The 26081-nt window shown below is 36.8% G+C and overlaps 2 protein-coding genes across 4 annotated transcripts; one reads left to right on the top strand and one right to left on the bottom strand.

Moving 5' to 3' along the window:
• The first annotated feature begins 351 nt into the window (after nucleotides 1-351).
• On the top strand, nucleotides 352-14958 carry LOC132608933 (N-(5'-phosphoribosyl)anthranilate isomerase 1, chloroplastic-like). Of its 3 annotated transcripts, XM_060322734.1 has the most exons (6): nucleotides 352-468; nucleotides 5825-5905; nucleotides 12554-12610; nucleotides 13194-13564; nucleotides 13643-13806; nucleotides 14453-14958. In XM_060322734.1, the coding sequence occupies exons 2-6, from the start codon at nucleotides 5896-5898 to the stop codon at nucleotides 14676-14678; spliced, it is 828 nt and encodes a 275-aa protein (XP_060178717.1). In that variant the 5' UTR covers nucleotides 352-468; nucleotides 5825-5895; the 3' UTR covers nucleotides 14679-14958. The 3 variants fall into 3 exon arrangements, with proteins under 3 accessions (XP_060178717.1, XP_060178719.1, XP_060178718.1); XM_060322735.1 differs by lacking the exon at nucleotides 5825-5905 and having other exon boundaries at nucleotides 364-468; XM_060322736.1 differs by lacking the exons at nucleotides 5825-5905; nucleotides 12554-12610 and having other exon boundaries at nucleotides 353-468.
• Nucleotides 14959-15819: 861 nt separating this feature from the next.
• LOC132608932 (omega-3 fatty acid desaturase, chloroplastic) lies at nucleotides 15820-19168 on the bottom strand. The gene is made up of 8 exons (XM_060322733.1): nucleotides 18229-19168; nucleotides 17832-17921; nucleotides 17668-17734; nucleotides 17171-17263; nucleotides 16902-17087; nucleotides 16728-16808; nucleotides 16357-16494; nucleotides 15820-16273 (listed from the first exon to the last, which is right to left on the bottom strand). Exons 1-8 carry the CDS (start codon nucleotides 18729-18731, stop codon nucleotides 16094-16096), a joined length of 1338 nt encoding a protein of 445 aa, XP_060178716.1. The 5' UTR covers nucleotides 18732-19168; the 3' UTR covers nucleotides 15820-16093.
• Nucleotides 19169-26081: the final 6913 nt, after the last annotated feature.

The following is a 26081-nucleotide window of genomic DNA, read 5'->3' as shown; positions in this document are numbered from 1 at the left end:
ATAACACGAATGACATTTTTATTCAATTTCACACAATCTAAGGACATTTTAAACCCTTTCGGTAGAATTTTTAAAGGGGTAATTTGCAAGATTACCCTTCACTGGGGTGGTCTTTAATTTTTGTCCCTTTAATTGGTGGTCTTTAATTTTTGTCCTTCACTAAAAATTTCTTGGTTTTGGGTTCGAACTCCCGCTCAGTTAATTTTTTTTTAAAAAGAATAGCAAGGTAGAGTTTAAAATTTTGCTTTACGATTTTTTTTTTTTTTTACTGAGCTGAAGTTTAATCTAGAACCTCGGAGTGTCGAGCGAAAGCTAAAAGTTAAAAACCACCCTAAAAGAAGGCAATCCGCGCAAAAAAAATGTTTTGAAAGACCAACTACCCAGCCCCTCCTGTTATTTTCCCACTTCTCTTGAAAAACATTAGGATCCCTTGCACACACGGGTGCTCGGCCAGCCCTTCACGTCCAGGTAACTCCCTTCTCTCTTTAGCTTACAATAAATATGATAAAAGAGCAGGGCAGGATTGTGTTTGATTTGAGTTCGAAACCTGATGTAATTGGTCTCTCCAGCTGTTCAACTATAATTACCCAACCTTTTGGGAGGCTTGACCACTCACCCTTCCTCCTTAGACTAAGCTAATTGTAGGATGCCCACAACCTGTTCGACACATTGTCTGAGAGACAAATTGATTCGCTGGTTAAACGACCGACATTAGGAGATACATACAAGTGTGGTGTGGTTAGGGAAGCACTGAATTTTGTTTCCTTTGTGCCAATTGCTCTTCCTTTTCTCTAATAAGTGTTTGAAAATTAGTTTACTTGATTAATTTAACCATTAATATTTAGCTTCATTAGTTGCTGCTTCTCCTTTGTCAGACACACCTTATTTTAATGAAAGGAATTTGTGTTTGTTTCCTTTCCTTGTGGAAGTGGTGATGTTAGAATTTTTGTGATGTATACTGTAGTGACGGTATCCAAAAGTGTAACAAGTCCCTTAATGTAACAAAAATGATAAGAAAAAACTAAGTGTTAGAGATGCTTGAATGAAACTTATAGAAACCTAAAGAATTTGCTAGATATATATAAAGTTGAAATTGCCAGCAGTGGTAGTTCGCTTTCCACTTATCTCAAAATATCTTTTTTCCTTTCTCGTTTTTTAGCAAGTGCTATTCAAGTTAAAAAGCCTCTAGAGAGAATAGGTGAACAAGTAGATGATTCAAGTTTTACCTCATTTGAGAGCTCTCCATAAAGTCCAATTCATATAGGTATAGTGGCAAGGGTCGGCGCACATCCTGGTGGTATATATATATATATGTTGCCACATGTATGGTGTGTAAGGATGAACAACCGGAATTGTCAACCATAGAAAGCTTTGGCAGTGAAAAAAGAAAGTACATATGAGACCTGCCAGTGGATTTATGCCAGCTAATTTATAAAGTCAAGCAGTTTCAAGTCGAATCCTCTCCTGGAAATAGATGTATATAAGAAGTTAAAGTAGCTGAAGGAAAGATTACACACTGGACAAATATAAGAAAATTCCATGTAATTTAAGCGTTTAGGTCCTCCAGTAATACTCTACTAACTAAAGGTGAAAAATATGTGAAGCTTGGGTTCAAATTAACCTGGTCTCCAGCATATCGCTCTTGAATAGCCTTTATTTACGGTGCCATAGATTGCATTGCCATTGCTGATCAACCTAAGAATAATTCTTAGAAGATAGTAAGCCATCTAAGCCTTCATAAGCAAGAATATGATTTGTCCTTTGTACAGATCAATTAACTTCTTCTAAAATACTATCCGCTGCACAGAAATATTGTAAAGAGAAGACATGAAAGTAGACAACTGACCTGTTTTTTGGTTAGAGAGAAAGTTGCAGCTTTTACTAGTATTGTTAGTAGAATGATTGCAAAACCATAAGAATATGGCACATGTAAAGTTGAAAGCCCATCCTTCAAAACCTGGACATATCACAACACTTTCTTAATCGTGTTCTCTCTTAAGCTATGGAACAAACCATATATTAGAGTTGGATATAATTATGCTACCTTTCCAACACTGAGCAGAAAGATGTGACATTTAGGGTGTGTTTGGTATAAGGAAAGTGGTTTTCCTGGACAATAAGTGGTTTTGACATTTAGGGTGTGTTTGGTATAAGGAAAGTGGTTTTCCTGGACAATAAGTGGTTTTCTTACTTATTTTCTTGTGTTTGGTATGTAAGCAGAAATTATTGTCCCTAAAGCATTTGTATATAATCTAGGCAAACACTATGAGGTTGGGGTTGGGGGCAAGTTGTGGGGTAGTGGGGATGAGGGTGGGGTAGGGTGGGGGGGAGACAATTAGTGTGTAATGCCACTTGTGGAACTTGTTTTCCTAGAAAAATATTTTCCAAATTTTTTGTCTAAATCAAACATGGGAAGATTGGAAAATGTTTTCCTCCATACCAATTAGGCTGCAAGATGAGATCTTTGATGCTGAAAGATTAGTTTGTTGTTTAGTTGTTATCACCACATTCTACATGATTAGGGCGAGAACATTTGAAGAAGGAAAGCTCTAGGTTTCAGGCACCTTCCTGATCCGGACTGTTTGGCATCCGTTCTATTTCTTTTACTTCCTTTTCTTCTGCGGAAGGGGTGGGGGAGAGAAGAGAAAGGTGTGGGATATATGTAGCAACTCAATTGTACAGTTACAAATTGGGAAAAAATAGTCAAATAGAATAGTAGTATTGAATTGGAGAGGGTTAGGCACCTTTGGTTTAGCACATCTTGATCCATACAAATTTTCGGTATGTTGGATCATGACTTGTTTAATGGGCTCAACCTGTTTTGACCCTAAAAGTGTGCTTTTTGTCCACAAGTACTATGAGTCGCCACTATTGTACGAGGTTGATAGGATTACTTCTAGAGGGATTGAACTCTACAAACATTCAAATATGCCCAAACTCGCCATTTGATATGCCTTTAAATTACTCAAAGAAAGGAAACCCATCTTAGCTTATTAATGGCCTCGTACATTTAATCTTCCATTCAATTCCTTTGAATCCTTCTTTGGTTTAGAAACAAGTTATTCCTTTATATAGGCACATAGATAAAGACGTAGACTTTACTTTGCTAAGTATTACTTTGTCCCATTTCACCAAACTGTAACCCTTTCCTTCTTTGCAACCTTGCCATAAAAATTTTCTCGTTAGCTTGTCTAATTTTTTCACTACTGTTGAAGGAGTAGGAAATAAGGACATCACATATGTAGGGAGAGAATCTAGCACAGAGTCAAGGTTAATCTTCCCCCAAGTGACAAATATTGTGCCTTCCACTTTGCAAGCTTCTTCTCAGTTTTCTCCACTATACCATCCCAGATCTCCAGTGCCTTATGCTTGCTACCCAGTGGCATACCTAGGTCTTTGCACCTTAATATGCTTGCCAGTTCTTGAATATGAGGGACTTCTTTGACAGGGAATAGACTGCTTTCCCCCCAATTGACCTTCAAACCTGATACAGCTTCAAAAACTATCAACGTCAATCTGATATAGCAGATCTGTTCAGCCTTTGGTTCACAAAAAATAACAGTGTCATCAGCATACAATAAGTGACAGATCTCCATTTCCTCCCCCGCTCTACCACCAATTTGAAATCCCCTGATACATCTAATTATGTATTGCAATTCTCATGATGCTATCAAATCCTTCCATTACCAGAATAAAAAGGAAAGGAGATAGAGGGTCACCCTGTCTCAAACCCCTCTCAGATGGAAAAAAAACCCACAGGTTCTCCATTTACAAGAACAGAACCTGATAGTTTTAATACAAAACTCAATCCAGCTCAGCCATTTACTACCAAACCCCATCTGCCTGAGAGTATTTATTAAGAATTTCCAATTTACATGGTCATAGGCTTTCTGAATATCAAGTTTGCACATAACACCAGGTTCCACTCCCTTCATTCTTGAATCAATACATTCAGTAGTTATGAGGGCAGCATCCATAAATTGTATCCCTTTTATAAAAGCCATCTGATGTTTGTTGATCAGCTTACTCACCACTTTCTTCAACCTTTCTGCTAGTAGCTTTGCAATAGTTTTGTAGACTCCACCTACCAAACTTATTGGCCTGTAGTCCTTCAGATCAGCAGCACCTATTTTCTTAGGGATCAAAGCTATGAAGGTGGCAAAGTCTGGTTAGAGTGGAAGAACTGGACAGTGCTTATGATATCTTCCTTCAACATTTCCCAGAAAGAGAGAAAAAACAACATAAGAAAACCATCTGGTCCAGGAGCCTTCTCCATAGCACATAAATTGATACACTCCAGAATTTCCTCCTCCTCAAATTGTCTTTGTAACCATATCTGTTCTTCACTAGAGATCACTGAAGTTTCATGAAGCTGCAAATCAGGTCTCCAAGATGAGAGCACTTCTTTCCAAGCAGCTCTTGAATAAACTTCACAAGTTCCATTATTAAATGCATTTTTCACCCCTGGAAACCTAATTCGATCATATTTGACGTGAAAGAACTGTTGTTGGCCTTTATTAACAACAAACTTATCCAATCCCCATTGTTTTGCACCAACTCCGTGATGCTTCTCCTTTTCATTATCCAAAATAATATTCTCATATTCCATCTTGAAAGCATTACAAAAATTCACATTAAATTAACCAACATGAGTAGAGTACCAAGAAGCCAAAGATGCATAATCAGATATCATGTTATTCCTTGACATCCCATTTCTCTCAGGCATTTGATGAAACATGTAAGGAGTGACTACATCTCTTCCAATTTTAGAATATACATTACCTTCATCTTCTGTAAAAAGTGTGGCAAGAAGCATGTCTTCAAGAAGTTCAGGATCTCTTGCTGAAGAATTGTTCCTGTTATGCGCAGAACCATTTTGAGGTTCAACCTTCAAGATGATCGTCCATTGGACAGACTCTGTTGGTTGATGCTTCCGCTCTCACCTGCTCCTTATCTTTCCCTTTTGAGTCAGAACTCCAATGGCTTCCTTGATTTCCAACAATTTCTTATTCGTCTGTGTTTTCCTTTCATTCATACTGGTCATACACTCCATCAGTTTCTGCAACTGTTCCTGAATTTGTGATAGCTTGTCTTCCATTTTTTTCTACTGGTTTATCATAGTTCTTGCTTCGAGTCCTAATGGCAATGCCGAGGATCAATTGATCTGATACCAATTGATGCACAAAAGTAATCCCGAATGGAATTAGTTAGTCTAGGAGCTTGTAGCTCGAACAAGATGATTGCTTGTTCAGGGGTTCAACCGAGAATTAAGCTAGAATAGGGAATAGAGTTTAGAGAGAAGACGAGTAACTTGTATTATTATCATGAATGAATTCAACTACAAGAGTACAATGTATTTATACAATCCATGAATGAAGAATAGATCCTAAATTCAGTAACTACTCAACTACAACTCAGTACACAGTACAGTTAACAACTAACAGCTTTAACAACTGTAACTAACTTCTGGAAGAGTAACTAACTTGACTGCTTCTGCACGTCCAGCTGTCTTTCAACTAATTAATCCCAATCCTTGCATCACCAAACGACCCCTTGGATTCCGAACAGACATAAGATATCCTTTGTTTATATTTAGTTTGTACTTTTTCTAGAATTTAATCATGTAGCGAGACGCTCTGGATATCTCCGCGATTTGTTGGTTTATGTTGCTTTGCAGTGTTCTGGATTTTAGTTGCTTGTCTGCTAATCGCCAGTTTTAAAGGGTTTCTTTGTTGAATGAATAGCTAGTATAAGATGATTAGTCTAGTTATTAGAATGTGTTACCAATTTCTCTATTTGACCAGTTCATTTATTTGATGAGTAGCAGGACTTTTTCACGTCATCTCTCCTCTCTCGCATAGCACTACAGTGGTAGAACAGAATTAGGAAGAAAAGATGCTCTCAGGTTCTGCATTAACTTATATTTCTCTTTATCCTTCTTTTTTTTTGAAACTGGTAATTTTGTATTCCTCAGCATTAAGGGTATGCTGGCCACCTCCAAAAATTTACACTTTACTGAAAGAGATATACTTACAGTAATCCTAAAAAGTCCACTAACTGAACTTCCTCTTCTACATATTGTTCTTTACACCAAAAACTTAATGAAGTTAAGACCTTCCATTGGATCTTCTGCAATGAACTTTCTCTGCCTTTAAAAATTCTGTCGTTTCTTTCCTTCCAAATGTTCCACCAGATGCAGGCAGGAACTGTTTTCCACCAAATCTTCTGACTCTTGCTCCCTCCCCTTCTTATCCAACAGCTTAGAAGGTCTGCAGTGTGTTCAGGCATAGTCCAGTCCACCTTAGCCAAATTAATGAACAATGCCCAGACTTGTGCCGTAACTTTACAATGAAGGAAAAGGTGATTGTTTGTCTCTAAGGCCTCCTTGCATAATGTGCATCTTGAAGCAATGTTTATTCCTCTTTTCTGCAATGCTTCATGAGTCAAGCAGGCTCTCCAAGCTACCAGCCAGGTGAAACACTTCACCTTAGTTGGTGCCACACTCTTCCAAATGGATTTCCAAGGTCCTGGTGTCCTCCCTGAAATTTCAGTCAAACCCTTGTTGTACAATCTGTTCACAGAGAACAGTCCATCTTGATTATGCTTCCATGTCAATTTATCTGGCTCAAAATTAGTTCCTTGAAATCCACTAATTACTGTCAGTAGTTCTGCTACCCATGCTATTTCCCAATCATTTAGAAGTCTTCTGAAAATCAAATTCCAGCCTTGGGGAGACCATATCTCCTCTATTGTACTATCTGGATTTGTGCTTATAGAAAATAAGCTAGGAAACAGTAGTTGTAATGTCCCCTGTCCACTCCAATTTTCCTTCCAGAAAAGAATCTTGTCACCCCTACCCACCTTGTAGTTAACATTTGCCTTCAGAGCCAGCCAGAAAGCTCTAATGGTCCTCCATACCCCCACACCATAGGTATTTGTCACCTCATTTGTACACCAATTCCCATTTTGGCTATACTTATATTGGATTACCTCTTTCCATAGTGCCTGATCTTCCTGATTATATCTCCATAACCACTTCATGAGTAAGCTTTTATTCTGTAATTTTAGGTTCTTCACCCCCAATCCTCCATGCATTCTGCTTTGTTGAACTACTTCCCAATTTACCAAGTGGAACTTTTTTTCCTCATTGTTTCCTTGCCATAGAAAGTTTCTCCTTAGAGTGTCCAGAGCCTTAACCACCTTGCTTGGGATAGGAAATAAGGACATCACATATGTTGGCAAGGAATCCAAGACTGAGTTGATTAAGATGAGTCTTCCTCCCAAGGATAGGTATTGAGATTTCCATAGAGCTAGTTTCTTTTCAGTCTTCTCTATGATACCATCCCAGATTTTCACTGCTTTATGCATTGATCCCAAAGGCATTCCAAGATAAACAGTAGGCAAATTCTCAATCTTGCAATTCAAAATGCTTGCAAGCACTTGGATCTGCTGCACCTCCTTGACTGGGAATATACTGCTCTTCCTCCTGTTGACTTTCAGCCCAGAACATGCTTCAAAAACCACTAGTATCACCCTCAAATGGCAGATCTGTTCCTGATTTGCCTCACAAAAAACTACTGTATCATCAGCATACAGTAGATGGGAGATTTCCATAACCTCATTAGCCATATTTCTCACATTAAATCCTCTGATCCAGCTATTTTGAGAAGCAATTCTCATCATGCTGTCCAAGCCTTCCATAGCTATAATGAAAAGGAAAGGGGATAAAGGGTCCCCCTGCCTAAGCCCCCTTTCTGCAGGAAAAAAACCCACAGGTTCTCCATTTACTAGAATAGAGAACCTGGTAGTTTTAATGCAGAATTCCATCCACTTTAGCCACCTGCAATCAAACCCCATTTGTCTTAGAGTGTTGATAAGAAAATTCCAGTTCAAATGGTCATAGGCTTTTTCAATATCCAGCTTGCACATCACTCCTGGCTCTTCTCCTCTAAGTCTGGTGTCAATACACTCACTTGCTATTAAAGCAACATCCATAATTTGCCTCCCCTTTATGAATGCCATTTGGTGCTTATTGACTAACTTGCTCACCACTCTCTTTAACCTTTCTGCCAGCACTTTGGAAATTATTTTGTACACACTAGTGATCAAACTAATGGGCCTAAAGTCCCTTAGTTCAGTTGCACCCACCTTCTTTGGAATCAAGGCCACAAAGGTGGCATTGAAACTTTTTTCAAACATCTGTTGAGAATGGAAATTCTGAAAAGTCAGCATCAAATCCTCCTTCAGAACATCCCAAAATGCCTGGAAGAAGGCCATTGTGTATCCATCCGGGCCAGGTGCCTTATCAACAGCACACAGTTTGATCCCTTCCCATACTTCATCTTCTTCAAATTGCCTTGACATCCATATTTGCTCTTCTCTAGTAATGCTTTGGACACCTTGAATGTTCAAGTTTGGTCTCCATGCTTCTGTCTCACTGTACAGGTTCTGATAGAATTCTAGAATTGCATTCTGAATATCCATAGGTTCAGAGGATCTAACTCCATCAACAATTAAAGTGTCAATAGTGTTGAATCTTTTGTGAGTTGTGGCCATCCTGTGAAAATACTTTGTGTTTTTGTCTCCACTCTTGATCCATTGCACTCTAGATCTTTGTCTCCAGGCTATCTCTTCATTTCTAGCCACTTCTTCATACTCCATAGCCAACTGAGCCTTCTGCAATTGCTCATCTTCGGTCAGAGGTCTTTGTTCTTGAATAACTTCTAGACTGCCAACTTGTTCCAGTATTTTGTCTTTTCTTTCCCTCCAGTTTCCCTTATTCTCCTTGCTCCATTCTTTAAGTTTTCCTTTTAACAGGATTAACTTTGCAGCTAACTTGTAGTCTGGTCTTCCTGTAACATCAAAGGAGCTCCACCATTCCTGCACTTTGCTTCTGAAACCATCCACCTTCAACCACCAATTTTCAAACTTGAAATATGTTTTCTTGAAGGACCAATCTCCGCATGTTAGCATGATTGGATTATGATCAGATCCCAGGTTTGGCATTACATCCTGTTTGACCTGTAGGAACGTTTCATCCCAAAGTGTTGAAAAGAGGAATCTGTCAATCCTAGAGGCAGTTCTATGATTTGTCCCCCCTCTCCAAGTATAGGACCCCCCAAATAAAGGAGGATCCACCAGCTCTACCTCATTGATGCACTCAGAAAATTCCTTCATAGCACCAGATAGCCTGCTACATTCAGTTCTTTCAGATGAGAACCTTGTGACGTTAAAGTCAGCACAAACCACCCACGGACCCTCACATAAAGCCCTCATAGCACCTATCTCCTCCCACAGTTCCCTCCTTACAATTCTCCCACAATCAGCATAAACTGCTGTAATAAACCAGATGAAATCCTGATTTATCCCACACAATTTACAAGTTAAACTTTGATTCCCATTTTCCACTATTTCTCCTCTCCACTGCCTCTTATCCCATAACACTATAATGCCCCCCCCCCCCCCCCCCTCCCTAGTGCCTAATGACTCAAGCCATACACCCCCCACCCATCTGTTTCCCCAGAGTTGTTGTAGATAATTTCCCACTTCCCCACTCAATTTTGTTTCCACCAGAACATAGATATCAGCCCCTCATTGTTGTATTCTACTCCTTACAGTATTCATTTTACTCTCCATATTCAACCCCCTCACGTTCCAAGAAATTATTTTTATCTTCATTATAAAGGAGTTATTAGATTCCTCCCCCTACTTCTTGATTCACTCCTTGGTTCCCCATCTTTGAAATTCATATCAAATATCAAATTTCTTAGCTCCCTAGGAACTGTCTGTTTATCAGCATTGTGTTCTATTGAGATAACTGAAGTTATCCCTTTTTCTCTCCTCTGGTCAATCTTTGTGAATAAAGCTTCGACCTCCCTAGAGCAACCTTCAAATGCTGCTCCGAATTCCTGGCTGATCCTCACAATATTACCCTGAACCCACAAGTTCGATCTCATCACTGCTTCCTTGTCACATTCAGAAAAATCTGTTTGTATGGGAGTAGGCTCTCCCAGTAGAGTTATCTGGTTTGTGTTCCCATGTTCTTCAATTTTCTCTTCATCTTCTTGACTTTCAGTTGGCAAAACCATCTGCCCATCTTCTTCTTCTTCTACAAACTCTTGGTGCTGATCCATTTCTTTTTCTCCTGCATCTTTCCTCCCCGACCCAAAATTTAAATTCGCCACTTTCTTAAACCCTAAAACTGGGGAACCTGTGTGAAGTGGTAATATAGAAGAGGAGGGAATTGAAATTGCCTTTTGCATGTTGGTAGAAGCTTCCCAATTGGCAAAGCACTCGAGGAATTTGGATGCCATCTCTTTCAAGTTGTTGAAGTGATTCTTATAGCCATCTACAGTGGAAGTATCCGGAGTTTTAAGTTCTGTAGAAGATGCACGTGACCCACCATGTGATTCACTTAAAACTGGTCCCTTTTCAGACTCATATTGGGCCAAACAATTAAATTTATTTGGGCCCAGAGTTAAATCCTTCTCAGATCCAACATAAATCTGGCCCTTCTCAGTATTTGAATTTAAACTTACCGCACGTGCCACTGCAGAATCACGTGCAAAGTCAGCAACATCTGACTTTTCCTTCTGCTTAGCGACTGTATCTGTACTTTTACCCAGTGTCTTCGATATCTGCTGGGTAAAAGAATGTAACACCTCTTTCTCCTCTTCTTCTCCGATGACAACTCTCGCCGGAGATTCCACCCAAACCTGGAGGGTAAAAAGAAGTCTGCCTTGCTGCAGGGTGACTTCTTTAGGAACCTCTCTACCATCTCCTTTGACTCTGATTCTAGCCCACTTTAGATGATTCCGGAGTTGAGTCTCTTCCTCTGTTTCTAGCCAGCCTCCACAAAATTCACTAATGACTTTGAAAACTTCAGATGACCAGAATTGGAGCGGCAAACCCACAACCCTAATCCAGACGGAATTTGGCATATTTCCTTGTTCTATGACTCCTGATAAAGAAGACCACCACTGAAGATTGATTTGGGCTCTTTTCCAGTGCCACTCCCCTTTCAGGACTTGCTCAGCTATGCTTTTGGATGGAAATTCAAATAGAAATCGATTTTCTCCCATGGCATAAATATTGAGCCCATGGATCTGTTTCCAAGTGGAAGAAGTCCATCTTCGTAGGTCATACAAAGTTGGAACTTCCTCATTTACATAGTAACCCACCAAGCATCTGCCAAGTACCATATTCTGATGACGTGCCATACCTTCCTTTATCTGAATAACCTCTCCCCTCTTTAATGCGGAACCTCCAACCACTTCATTGTTCGACCATTTACAGCTTTTAATTGCTTCTGCATATTGGAACTTTTTGTCTACAAACCTAGGCTCCCTCACATTAAATTTGTCAACAAAGCTATTAATGAATCTGCCAATCTTGTCAGCCAGATAGGTCCAGCCAGCATTAAACGATACTTCGCGTATGATTATCACCGCTCTCCTTCTCCCTCGTAAACTAATAATGCTAATATATCTACCAAAGCCATTAAAATTCCTGGAACAAAAGGTCTCAGAGAAACTGTCTCTCCTCTTCCATCTTCTCACTACATTGCCTCGTACCTTTGATGCCTCCCTCATGTTCTGGACTATCCATTCCAAAGTCTTCTTGTTCAAAGAAACTCTTCTGATGAAATTTTTACCTCTTTCGGTCCAGTCAAACCAATGTTCTGCTGTGTTTGAGGATCTAGTAATATCATAAGACTTAAAGCCTACCGCGAAATAAATGCTATCATCCATCTCCTAGAAGGTTGAAAAAAAAAGGAAGTAGAGTGAGAAATCCGGTGATCAGAAGGACCACCGGAGTTAGGGGCCAGTTATCACAAAGCAAGTTTAGTGCATTGCCTAGATCTTATCGATACCTTGTTGATTTAGTATCGTCTACTCGAATTAGATTCGAATAAGATGTAAGACAAGCCATGTGTGCATTTGTTTGCTTTCAGATACTCTATACGAGACAAGGTATAGAGTACTATCGCATTAAACTTTTTTGTTTTGGTGCAAGCAGATTTACCTAGAGGAGACTGAATCCATAATAGAAATCCTAGGTTCTTGTTAGATTATACACCTTTTCTAATAGGGCTGAGCACCAGGGGTGTGTCAGTACTGTATGAGAAGCAATAGACAACTTCAAACTATCAAGTTATGCAAGTGTCATCTCATCCAGAGACTAATAGATTTTAGATTAAAGATATGTGGGGTGTTCCTCCGTGCAGTGTGCACCCGAATAGCAGTCTGCAAAAGAGCTTTGGATCTCTATCAAGATGCATATCGTCACCCTGAAAGTTCTTCCTAGTTCCTATTTTTATACCAAAAAAAAAAAAAAAAAGATGTAAGCCCAGTGGACGTGCCATTATGATATTTACGTTTTCTAAGAGCTGTTATTTAGCAGCTAACCTTTGTTTAATGTTCTCAAAGATCTACTTCTGCCAATTTCTAAGGCCCTTTTCATTTAATAATTTATTTGAGTGGCATAAGAGCACATAACATTGTGTCAGTAAATGTCAGTATTTACTTGATCTTAGCCGTACTTTGTTTTCCAGTGTTCAACATGGGAACTCAGCTTCAACCAAGAGTAGTAGGCATTCCCAGAAGTCAAGGTAAGTGAAAGTTTGGATTATATGGCATTCTTTGTACTTATAGTACCTCCACCCTACAAGGAAATAGACAAAGTAAAACAAGAAGAAAGAGAGTAACACTTTTTAAGAAATTATCTGTAGTTTAAGAAGATAATAAGTTGGGAATTCTGAGAACTTGGATTCTCTTCAGAAAGCGCGTGATGTGAAGACCAATGAGCAATCACAACAGTTGTTACTTATTCTATTTGTCCTTTTAACTTTTTCACAAAAGCAAAAGATAGAAGCTAACAAGGACTGGCGTAGGGTAGGAAGCTTCAACCTAATATTTTTTCTCTAGTTAAGCTTTGGTTGCTTTTCCACTATTTCATTTTTCTTGAGCTTTTTTAAATCTTACAACGAAAGTCTTCCTTTTTGACCTTCTCTTATTCTATTTCCTATTAACAATATGTGCAAAAGATGCAAATTTGCAATTGATAGGTGTTTTAAAAGTAACTTATTATGACTTTTCCTTCAGATTCTTTTAAAACTGGTTCAGAATTCTGGTTGAAGTACAATATATTAGAAATGATACATCATTCTGGTTGCCAAACTCTTTTTTTTACAGGTCTGTTGGATGTAGAAGTATATTCTACAAATAGAGCACGATTGAGGACTTCCAACCGGAACAGATTTATGTGCACCTTAAATCAGTCAGCAGGGGTCTCGGCTCAAGCAGAGCAAACAGAAAGTAGGACTTTAGTCAAAATGTGTGGAATTACATCAGCTAGAGATGCTGCTCTTGCAGCAGAAGCTGGAGCCAATTTTATTGGTATAATCATATGGCCTAACTCAAAACGTTCCGTTTCACTTTCTACTGCAAAGGAAATCTCAAAGGTTGTGCGGGAATATGGAGCTCAGCCAGTTGGGGTGTTTGTAGATGATAATGCTGACACAATACTAAGGGCCTCTGATGCAGCAGATCTTGAATTGGTGCAGGTGTGCAACTGTCATCTTTCACCATCTTGAATTTCGTGTTTTGAATACTCAAATCCACAAAATGTTCAAATTGAGCAGCTTCATGGAAATGGTTCTCGAGATGCTTTTCCAGTTTTAGTCAGGGAGAAACGTTTAGTATACGTACTTCATGCAAATGAAGAGGGATGCCTTTTGAACTCTATTTCTGATGAGGAGTCTTCTCTGGTTGATTGGATTCTAGTGGATAGTGCCAAAGGTGGCAGGTACTGTTTCTCCTTATATATACACCTGTCATTGGCATGGCTGTGTTTGTAATCATACACGGTCTCTTTTGGACTAAGCTTAATCCCACCCCATATTGAGCTAATTAACAAAGATGTAATTCCATTTGGTTAGTATTAGTAAACTCTTTTTCTCGATTCAGCAAACTTGTTTTTTGTAACTTAGCACGACCAAGCAACTGAGTCTAATGTGATAGGAATCAAACCACTAAACAGTGATGTGGACACTGGCCATTTTAGAGAAGATGAATTCATAGCAAGGTTGAGTAGTGTTGGGCTGTAAATTATGAAATAAAAATTGTTATCTACCTATCTATGTGCTGTGTATAGATGAAAACTGATGTTTGATTCTACTGAAATGAAAATGGGTCTAAACAGATGAATTTCACTTGGGAAAAAAAATTCCCCCCAAAAAAAAGGATCTTTTAAAATTTTGGAAGTTCGTCAGTTCAAATGCAGTGGTTCTTATTCAATTTTTGTTTAAAACACAATCCATTTGAAATTTTCCATGTTAAGATTCCTTCTTCCCCCCTCCCTGTCCCCACGCCCTTCCCTTTTCCTGACAAGCTTATTTGTTCTCTTTGAACCCGCTACTGTTGTTCAACTATGTATTAACACACTTTTGCAGTGGCAAAGGGTTCAACTGGGCTCAGTTTAAGCTACCATCAATTAGAAGCAAACATGGGTGGCTCTTGGCTGGGGGAATTAACCCGGAGAATGTTTGTGAAGCTCTTTCTGCTCTTAAACCCAATGGAGTGGATGTCAGTAGTGGCATATGTGGACAGGACGGCATCCAAAAGGATGAGTCACGGATACTATCATTTATGAATGCAGTGAAATCTTTACGCCTTTAGTCAATATTGAATAGTTACAAATTCCCTAGTGCAGATTGTTAAATCAACTGCAATGTTGGTGCTGATCCTCTTGTAATTTCTCTGCTAGTGAGTGTTGGCAAAGACTAATATCTCATGATACATCTAGTTTGTATTTTTAGAAAAACATCCATTTCTTTGTAGGAGTGAAACTTCCCTCATGTAGTTCAACTGATTGGCTATAGACAGTGACTTGTTTGATAGAGAACGGATTGACTACCTTGACGACAACCAATAAACTGCGTAATGTTAGTTTTGAAAATTGGTGTTTTGTTGTTTCCTTCTCCTGCCCCCTAAACCTTCTTTTTTTTCTCTTCGTTCCGAATTGCTTGACGTAATCAATGTAGTCACGTTCTTGTGCAATTCTAGCGTGATAAAATCTGCATAAGTGATCTTAGTGGAGCCACGCACAACAAAAAGATGTGCTGAATACAGATAGTAAGCTTTCTTGGCCAACCAGCGGAAGACGAAAGGAAAATAAGATAGATTCTTTGTTCCAGTCAATTATTATAATATACCGTATGAAAATTTTTAGATCACTTCGTCGAACAATTAGCCTCAGTTGTGAATATGCAGGCTTGAATTAGTCGTCCAATGGCCTGATTGTTAGTATCATTAAGCACCTGTCTATCATGTTCTACCGTACTGGATTGAAGATTGACGTTTCCATTGCCATTTATGAGACCCATTAAGCTTGTTGGAGTCGATACTTGTTCTCCACAGTTATACTTAATTGTATGCTACTTGGTCAGATAAACAAGTCTTCCACCAAATGATAATGTGGGATTTGAGGGAAAAGATTATCGGGGGCGACGCCATTTACAGTTCTGCAGAACCAGTAACCAAAACCAAAGAACCGAATCGACATTCAAAAAAACCGAACCGAAGAATTGAATGTCCACCCCCATTTAGTATGACATGTAAAATGTTTAAATTGATTATTATTGAAAATGACATTTCCTTTGTTGTTTCCTTCCCCTCTCCTGACTTAGCCACCTCTCATTTTCTTTCCGATTAATCTAAATCATGTTTTCCCCTCACGTTCTTGGGGCAAAAATATCTTTTGCCTTCATAAGTGATGTTAATGGATCCACGCACAGAAAAAAAAAAAAAAAAAAAAAGATGGCGGGACTGAGTACCTTTTTATAATCATTTCAGAATCAAGAATTACAAAATAATATACTTTCCTGGCCTACCCAACAGGAGGATTATAAGGTCCTGAAGACAATAATTCTTTCTCCACTCAATTATTACACTATGGCAACAATTTAAACTGCTCTTCTACAGGAATTTATATGCCTTGCCCACCCTTTAATGGGAGCCAACTTTACTCACTTGAATGGGTCTTCCAATGGTTAGTGAAAAAGAATCACCTGCCTAACTGGCATTTTGGTATACTATTTCTGAGAGCCAGAAAGGTTGGGATCAGCTTGATAATATACTACATCCCCAGTGTCACTAACATAGTGATCCTCCTTCATGCTTTTTATGAGATATCCCAACAAATAAAATGGTAGAGGCCCTGACTTCTTTGGCTCCTTATAATATTTCCCTAACACTGGTTTAGCAGCTTCAGTCTGCAAATTCAAAAAAGTAACCAATCCATGTTAAAACACTGTTTGGAGCAGCTTAATATTTACATAAAATGTGATATACTTACTGCTTCCACCAAATGATAGTGTGGTATTTGAGGGAAGAGATGATGTATCACATGTGTCCCTATGTCATGGTGGATGTTGTTAATCCATCCATAATCGCGATCAAGCGTTGTAAGCCCTCCTCTGAGATAACTCCATTCCTGTTTGATACATATTAATTATCAGCTCCCAACTTTTTGTTCATAAAATAACTACTACACTCATATCCCAAGCAAGTGGAATCGGCTTCTTCATAAAATACTACTGCTAATGTTCTCAAGAAATGATTAGACCAGTTATGCTAAGAATCTCTAGAGACAGAACACACAAACATATTACCAGCCTATCATTTGGTATTTATAATAGCAAAATCTAACAGCAATCACTATTATACCTGTCCTCTATACCAAGGAAGTTTATCATCATGGCCATGGTGATGCAAATAGGTAACTAAATCCAGCCACATGACAAAGCCCTACATGTTGAATTGAATTCAAATAATGAGTCCAATAAGAAGAAACAAAAGCTAGGCAATAGGAAAAAAGGAAGTCAGAAAAAATGGACTAACCCAATAGGGGATGCCATAGAGCTTAAGCATTTGGACAGGACCCATGACAAAGGACAAACCGACGAGCAATGCAGCCATTGCCGTCCAGCACAAAGTTGAAGTGATCACATCTTTCTTCTCACTTGGGACAAACAAATCACTGCTTGGATCAAAGTGAGAGCCTTTCTTTCCGGGGCTTCTACTCCACTGTCATTATGAATTCAAGTTAAAAAGAACATGTTGCCAATTCAAACTTAGGAACTTTAAAGATGCTAGTATGAATTACTCACCAGATAGAAAGGATATGCAAGCAAGGGGAAGGGTAGAGTAAACCTCAATTTCTTTGTGGCATCATCTAGACTCTTGTATATCTTCTCAGGTAACTGGGAAAGCAAATGAACAGCCAAAAGTCAAGGAGGACAGAACAGGCAAATAGTTTTGAGATAATGGTCAAAAACACACTGAACTATCACTTTTTCGGAGTTTCATACCCCAACTATCTTCCCTTCCCTTTTCCTACCTGATCTATGTACACACCTCGAAGCTACACCCCCAAGCTGACTAGGCCAACTATCATTGTTTCCTTTTCCTATCTGAACTATCACCATCAACTCAACTAGGTATGTTTTAATAAATAGATGGTGATAGTTCACGTTGGAAAAGGGAGCAATTGATAGTTGGAGTATGAAACTCCGGAAAAAATGATTGTCCGGGTGTATTTTTAACCACTATCTCAATAGTTTTTGAAATTATTAACAAAACAGTTGGAGAAATTGCTGAAACTTACAGGATGCCATGACTCGTCGTTCTCAACATGTCCATGGTTCTGATGATGAGTCCTATGGCTTATTCTCCTGAAACGATCATCAAATACACCATTCATTAATAAAGTAATAATCTTCAAGAAAGCAAAATCCATTACTAGAAAAGGAGAGTTTTCAAGAAACAAACCATCCATGGTAAGGAACAAGAATGGAAGAATGGAGGATATGTCCAGCAACACTATTCAACTTATGGTTGTTTGAAAAGCTCCCATGCCCACTGCACACAATTCACAAAGAAAAGCAAAAATTAGGTTTGAGAAAAAAAGAAAAAGAAACAATGGTCAAAAATATTTTTTTTTTCACGAGTTTCAAACTCCAACTATCAACTGTTCCATTTTTCTAATTGAACTATCACTATCTACATATTAAAAACTACCTCAAAGCTGACTAGACCAATTATCAGTTTCATGAAAGGGAAACAACTGATAATTGAGACGCGAAACTCGCGAAAAAGTGACAGTCTAGATGACCATTATCGCAAAGAAAAATCAAAATATTGTAAGAAAATTAGGAAGATAGATTACCAATCATGACCAAGAACAAACAAAGCCCAAAACATAGTGCTTTGAGCAAACCAATAAAGAGGCCACACAACCCAATTATTGAAATAAGCAGCTGTAGCAGCCAGCCCAAAGACAATAGCAACATCTCTCACAACATAACTCATAGACTTCCATGGATTCTTAACCCAACAATGCTTAGGAATAGCTGCCCTAATATCAGACAACTTAAATGGTGGTGGTGCCCCAGGGTCAAAGAATTCACCATTATTATTGTTGTTGTTTGTTTTCTCAGTTTGTTTATTATCTTCTTCTCCCACTGTTTGGATCCTAAGTGGGGTACTTACCCTTAATGCCCAGTTTCTTTCTTCATTATTCAATAAAGAAACACTCAGATCTGTATGTGTGATTCTTGATTTTGAAAGATTAATATTTGTGGTGGCTGAAGGTACACATGTTCTTCGAGGCTTTGGGTAGATTCTTGCAAGTGGTCTAACACCACATTCTGATAGAACATAACTTGCCATTTTGGGAGATAAAAGAGGAAAGAGAGATGTTGTTTGAACTCTGAATCTCTCTCTCGATGTGAAAAACTAATGCTAATACAAGAAAATATAAAAAGGGTCTTTGTGTCAAGTCTTGAAATTAATTTCTTTGGTTGGTATTTATGGTAAGGGAGGAGAGGATATGTGAAGATAGCACAAAGGGAATTCTGTGCTTCAATTAGAGCTACAAAAATCTCAACTTGTTGATTGTCTTGTTTCTCTTATCTTCTCATGGTGCAATTGTTGGGGACCTTTCTCCTTATTAATATATAGTTGATGAATACCGCTATTTGCAGACCTGTGTTTCTACCGCTTTTCCTATTCCCATATCGGCATTAACATCACACTAAAAAATAAAAAGGGAAGAACGTGATTTGTATGCAAGAAGGAAGGAAGGAAGTTGGGGTCCATATTTTATTTATTTCACACACTAGTAAGCGTGTGAGATTGTTGGCATTTTGAGTTCTTCATTGACCGTCAGCATAAAGCTCGAGAATTTAATTTTCTTTTCTTACTGCTTGAAACAATAAAGATCAAACTGGTTGACTAGTTGTTAATTACTATTCCCTCACTCCCGATTTAAGTGTCTCATGGTCAAACTTATAATGAGTGCTTATTTAAAAAAAAAAAAAGTGAGGTGTTGGCTAAACTTTTGAGAGAAAATATCTAGGGGTAACAAAAATAGTTTTTAGAAACTAAAAAAAAATAATTTTTGCCCAAAAATATTTTTTTTGAGCAAAATACACGAAAAAATACTTTTTAAAAACTTAGTTAAATATTAATTGCTGATTTTTTTAGCCTTGGTAATATTTTCTCATCTATTCTAAAAAAAATTAAAATCACAAGATTCAAAATATATTTTAATACATTATACTTTAATTTTTTTTTATCCTTTATACTTTGTGCGCCGTCTAACTAAAATACTTAATTCGGGAAGTACTAAGGGGTCGTTTGGTGCATGGTATAGGTTGGGATATCCCAGCACTAATTTTTTGTACCGTGTTTGGTAGGAGTTATAAATTTATCCTGGGATAAATTTGTACCTCCTGCCAAATACGGTACAAAATGAAACCTTATCCTAAGGATGGGATATCCCACTTATTCTGCGATTATTTTATCCCATCTGGGAGATGGGATAAAATAATCTCAAAAAATGAGATAAATTAATTCCAAAATTATAATCCCGAGATAATTTTAACTAACTACCAAACGACCACGAAGTAATATAAAATTTTATAGACCGTGAGAAGGAAACAGAAGGTAGGCGCCTAAGTTTAGCTGGAGTCGGTACATATGAGAATGACCATAGGGGATTTTCTCATAACCCTAATTTTTAATTGGCCCATATTTTCTCAAAATCCAAATGAGCAGTGGCCACCAAAATTCTTTTTATTAAAAAGAGAAAAGATGTTTTTGAGGAAAGAGGAGTCACCTGTCAAAAACGTGTGGAGGTGTAAAGAGTGACGTGGTCAGACTTGGCTCTCTCATCGGAGTATGTTAATGAAACAAAGCGGAGATTCAAATCCTCAAAAGTTTAAATAGTCAATCAATTGAGCTATTAAATTTCTATTATCCAATTCAAACTCATTTAATTAACTCAAATTATGTCTTATACCTATTTATACCCGGTTAAAAAGTACGCCCTTCATTCCAAAAAGATTGTCTTTTTTTTTTTTTTAGTCTGTTCCAAAAAGATTGACATCTTTCTATATTTAGAAACAATTTAACTTTATGAGATGATTTACAGTCACACAAATATTTAAGGCTTATTTTGGACAACACATTTTAAAAGTCTTCTTTTATTTCTTAAATTTTGTGTTAAGTCAAACTAAGACAATATTTTTTAGACGGAGGGAGTATTAAAGAAGCTAACTTTTCTAGTACTGATTATTTAACAATCACTTTTTGTTATATTTGACAGAATTGTGAAAAAAAAGAAATTAGCATGAACTCACATTTTGAGGTGTAATTTTGCAGTTTGTATTATTTTTTGTTTATTTTATAGAGTATCGTGCAAATTTCCGAAGTGCAACTTCTGTCTCTTTCTTTTGTTGTCTATTTTGGTGTTTAGTGCATTTTTTGTATCGTAGTTTGTAGAATTTGATGAGATTTTTCTTTTGTTTCTAATTAAATATTTTTTCACATTTCTTCCAAAATTTAACTGACAGAATTTGTTAAAATATTTTATGGAAATAAAAAATGCTCACTTTCGATAAAGTTAAGGACCAAAACTGCTCAGTAATATATACTCCCTCTATTTTAATTTATGTGAACTTATTTCCTTTTTAATCCGTATCAAAATTAATAACCTCTTTCCTAATTTGGAAACAAATTCACTTTATGAAATGATCTACAGCCACACAAATATTCAAGATTTATTTTGAACCACAAGTTTCAAAAGTCTTCACTCTTTCTTAAATGTCGTGCTCAGTCAAATGGGTTCACATAAATTGAAACAGAGGGAGTATATATATATATATATATATATATAAGGGACCACTTTAAACCTCCCCCAAATATAAGGGACCATTTTTGTCATTTTCTCGTCCAAGTCTGAAAAACTAATACTCTGCCTGATAAAATAAAGGAATATTTACTTGGCATAGCTAACTCTAAAAAGTATTTATGGTTAGTAACTACTATTTAATTTAATTACTTTTCATATCTACAGTGAATTTTCAATCTACATATCATAGTTATACCAAATACATAAGGTTATTTTAGTGTTTCAAGCGCTCTTCTCTCACCTCTCTCTCTCCGTTCCTTCTCTTTCTCCCTCGGCTCCAACATCTCCTTAGCACCACCGCAGCTAAGGCTGCAGTCGTAGCCGTCGGTGATGCCAGAATCCATGGCTTCTTCTCAGATCTGGACGGTTTAATTAACACGTGGCCTCTAATTAGAGGTCTACGTTGTTTAATTAAATCAACTCAATTTTAAATCCCAAATTAATAAAAAATACAACCCATACACCCTACCCACCCACAATTATAATTTAGTTGGAGGTCACGTGTCATATCTCGTATTGTAAAACCAGTGTTAATGAAAAATGACATAGATGAGTCATTTTGGCAGCGGCGATGACATAAATGAGTCAACCTATTGATGAGTGGCATAAATAAGCCATTTCCTATAGTTCGATGGTATAAATGGGCCAAACTATTGACGAGTGGCATAAATGAGTCATTTCCTATAATTCGATGGCATATTTGATCCTTTACCGTAAAATTTACTTACTATAAAAGCATTCTTGTATTTAAATACTTTTATTTAGGTATAAATTGTATAATCTTATTTCACATTCTATCTAATATAAATTATTATTTTTGATGGATTCCCCTTTTTTTTTTGGGTGGTCTATAATTTTTGCCCCTCAAATTGCTGGTCTTAAATTTTTGCCCTTCGCTTAAAAAGATGGCCGAAAATACCTCGAGGTTTTAGGTTCGAACCTCTGCTCAGTAAAAACATAAAAAAATTTCAAGGCAAGATCTTTTGCCAAAAGTTTACCTTATGCGGCAAACTTTGCCTTAAGACATAACTAAAAGTGTGTCTTATAAGGCAAAGTGTGTCATCTCTGGCAGACTTTTAGTTATGCCTTAAGGCAAAATTTGTCTTACAAGGCAAAGTCTAGAGTCTCCGGCATAGGTTCTATGTAACTTCGCCCGAATAGGCATAGGTTCATAGAAACCTATGCCTTGCGAAATTATTATTATTTTTTACTCTGCTGGGTTTCGAACAGAACCTCGGGATATTTTCGGCCACTTTTTTAAGCGAAGGACAAAAATTAAAGACCAGCAAATTGAGGGGTAAAAATTAAAGACCAGTCCATATGAAGGGCAATCGTGCAAATTGCCCAATATAAATTAATATACAAATTCTTGCATCAATAATACAAGTATTATACCAGAAAGTGCCAGCTAATAACTTGTTTCAATGGTTGTTTAGTTGTTACATGTTATTTCATAGTGTATCGTATTGTATTATAATGTATTGTATTGTATTAATGAATATAACGTTTGAATATTATATTATTTTTAGTAGTTTCATAATTCCACACACCACCAATCTGATAAATAAGTTTACAACCAAGAAATTAAGAGTAGGGCGACATACATTTTTTATATAAAAATAAAAATAAAAGATAAAATAGGATTATAAATAATAAGGACAAAGATGAGAAAAAAGAAGAAGGTACAAATGCGATCACATCAAATCGATCTTTATTAAAAGGACACTTTTTATGTTATACAACAATATATTTAACAATACGTAAATGCGATACAATAAAATTTAACAATCAAAATAAATATTGCATTTAAAATAACAATACGATTGATGGGCAACAATCAAAACAAATAGTACTGTATTTTTTTTTGTACGCCCAACATAAACCACATTAGTTATGCAAAGACTATTTTTCATAATCTACTCAATCAAAAATTATATTATTTTATCCAAGACTCTATATTGGAATTCTCCATGCAAAAATCTAGTTTAAGGAAGACTTTTCCACTTAGCGCGAATAATTGACAGTCTTGCCAAAACAAACCACTGACTCGTCAAACTTATATATTATACTAGTATTTTTTTTTCTGTGACTAATGGTCTAAGTACCAGTGATGAGAAAATATTGGTCAAATTATTTTAGGTGAAATACACTATGATGAATGTGGTCGGATGATGCAACAATATAAACGATTTGGAATTGACTTGACATATGAATTTCGTCCTATAAAATAATTTTTCTTACACCACACGATATTAAAGGCATACCTCTAACATACCTATAGCCTGTTTGGCCAAGTTTTTAAAATTTACTTATTTTAAAAAGTATTTTTTTAAAAATATTTTTCAAAAAAACACTTTTAGCGAAAAGTAGTTGTGTTTGACCAATTAATTAAAAAAATACTTTTGAGCATTCATTAATGTTTGACCAAGCTTTCAAAAAGTACTTCTATTTGTATTTTTCTCAAAAATACTTTTCAAAAAGTGCTTTCAGGCAAAAGCTATTTTTTTAGCTTCTGAAAAACTGTTTTTGCTACTTCCCAAAAGCACTTATTTTCTCTCAAAAGCTTGGCCAAACACCTCACTTTTTTCAAATAAGCACTTATTGAAAAACTAAGTACTTTTGGGGGAAAAATAAGTTTGAAACAGGCTACTAGTCCTTGAGTAAAGTGGTCGGTTTAAAGTTTAAACTATTTTATAACTTAGTTTACTCCAATTATCTCTCCACATGCCTTGTTGGAGGGTCGTTTTAACTTTTTACCTCCCGTCTACGCTCATTGCGTAAAAGTTTATTTATACTTGTATATTAAAATTAATAAATGTGAATAAGTGTCGTGTGTGTGTATATATGTAATGGTGCATTTTAATTTTAAAATTGTAATCAACACAATTGATTTGATTAATTTGATGTAAACATTAGATATAAATAACTTATCTACTGTTTCCTCGTGTCTCATTTGGGAATTCCCTCACAAGGTTCACGGTAACTAATCTCTGCTGAGCTTAAATGTGATCTTTTGAACTGTTTAGCAATATAAATTAAGTTACTTTTCACAAGTTAAATTAAAAGTAGGGGTGGACATAAATACCGAAAATCGAATCGAACCGAATGAATTCAGTTTTTCGGTTTTCGGTGTTTCGGTTCGGTTCCGATTTTTTTAAATAGAAAATTCAGTGTTCGGTTTGGTGTTCGGTTTCGGTTTTTCGGTTTAACCGAAAATTTAATATAATATTTTTTATACCAATATATAATATATATATCAATATCATTACTTTCATGAATCACAACAGATATCCAAGCCCAAATTCATTATCCAAGCCCAAATTCATTATCCAAGCCCATTTCAAGCATTTCTTCATAGGCTGATTTTTTCTTTGAGCTAGAGGACTCTCTATCAGGCCTATGTTAAGGCTGTTGACCTTAATTGCTAAGATATTATATCTTTCTTGATATGCAACGTCTGGCATAATCAGTTTAACATCATTCAAACCAGCATGTCCACTAAAACTTCTGCATTCACCGACCTTAGTTGTTGAATCGAGTACTTGACCTTTTGTTCCATTTATGGTTATTTTAGCAATATTACAGGCTGGACACGCAGGATATGACTTCTCATAATCGATAAAAATTGAGATAACTTAACTTGTAATGAATAAGGCCCTATTTGGACCTTACTTGGTATGAATGTGTCGGCTATGAATATATTGCTGTGGAATAACGAAAGGAGGTCAAGGGCAAAAATTGGAATTTTGAAAATTTGCTTCATGAATTACAAAATGTAACCATTTGGACTCAAAAAAAAATATAAGAGAAATGAGGCCCAAAATGGGAGAGCCCAACCGGCCATAGGTTGGCCCAAGTCCATGGAATTAATTTCCATGTGATAATTAAGGATAAGGGACCATATTATATGCAAGTCATCCTTATCAATTAGAAGCTTCAAGTAAAATCAAGAACAAAAAAAAAAAAAAAAAAGGCTCACGGCTAGAAAGAAAGAAAAAAAAAATCTTGGAGCCTAATATTGGGTTCAAAAATTCATTTCTTGTGGGATTATTACCAAGCTCAAGATTCTCTACAACTTGGTATAATTATTTTGGCAAGAGGACAACTCTAGTGGCAAGTGAAGAATTTGAAGAAAAGGTAAGAATTTCATGCCCTTGTTATGTTATGGAAGGTGTATGCATGTTGTAGAGTGTGGAATTGAGTAAGGAGTATGAAACTTGTGTGTTATGTGTATGAATATGTGTTGGCCGTGTGGGAGGTTTTGACCGTGTGTGTGTGTGTGTTGTATACTTATGATGAGTCGAATTTATGTTATAATCTAGTTGTGGTGATGATGGAATTTGTATTGGAAATGAAAGTTGAATGAATTAGTGAAAGTTGGAAATTTTAGTGCATGGCCGTGTGAATGTATAAATATGTGTGTGTGGCCGTGTAGTGCTATATGTTGGAGAGAACATGGATTTGTTATAATTAGTATGTTAATTGTGTGGTAATCTTGTGATGAAAATGAGAAAAAGTGTTGTTAATTGGTTGTCGGAAAGTAGATGATTTTAGTATAGTTTATGTGATTATGGGAATGAAATTGTAAGAATATGCTATGGATGTTTATGCTAAAGATTGGAGGTTGCGGGTGAAATATGCCCTTAGTAGGAAACTTGTATATTGCGTATATCTTATGTATATTTGGTGAAAACGATATGATATGCCTCCGATTCATGTTGTAATGATCTTGATGAGTGATGAATATGAAAATGGTAAGCTTGGTTTGAAAGTGTAAGGTCGGAATGGAAGATGTTATGTTATGCCGGAAAGATGGCTAGTTATGC

Source organism: Lycium barbarum, chromosome 9, assembly GCF_019175385.1.
Source record: "Lycium barbarum isolate Lr01 chromosome 9, ASM1917538v2, whole genome shotgun sequence".
In the NCBI taxonomy this organism is placed as follows: domain Eukaryota; kingdom Viridiplantae; phylum Streptophyta; class Magnoliopsida; order Solanales; family Solanaceae; genus Lycium; species Lycium barbarum.
This window is presented reverse-complemented; position numbering and strand designations above follow the sequence as displayed.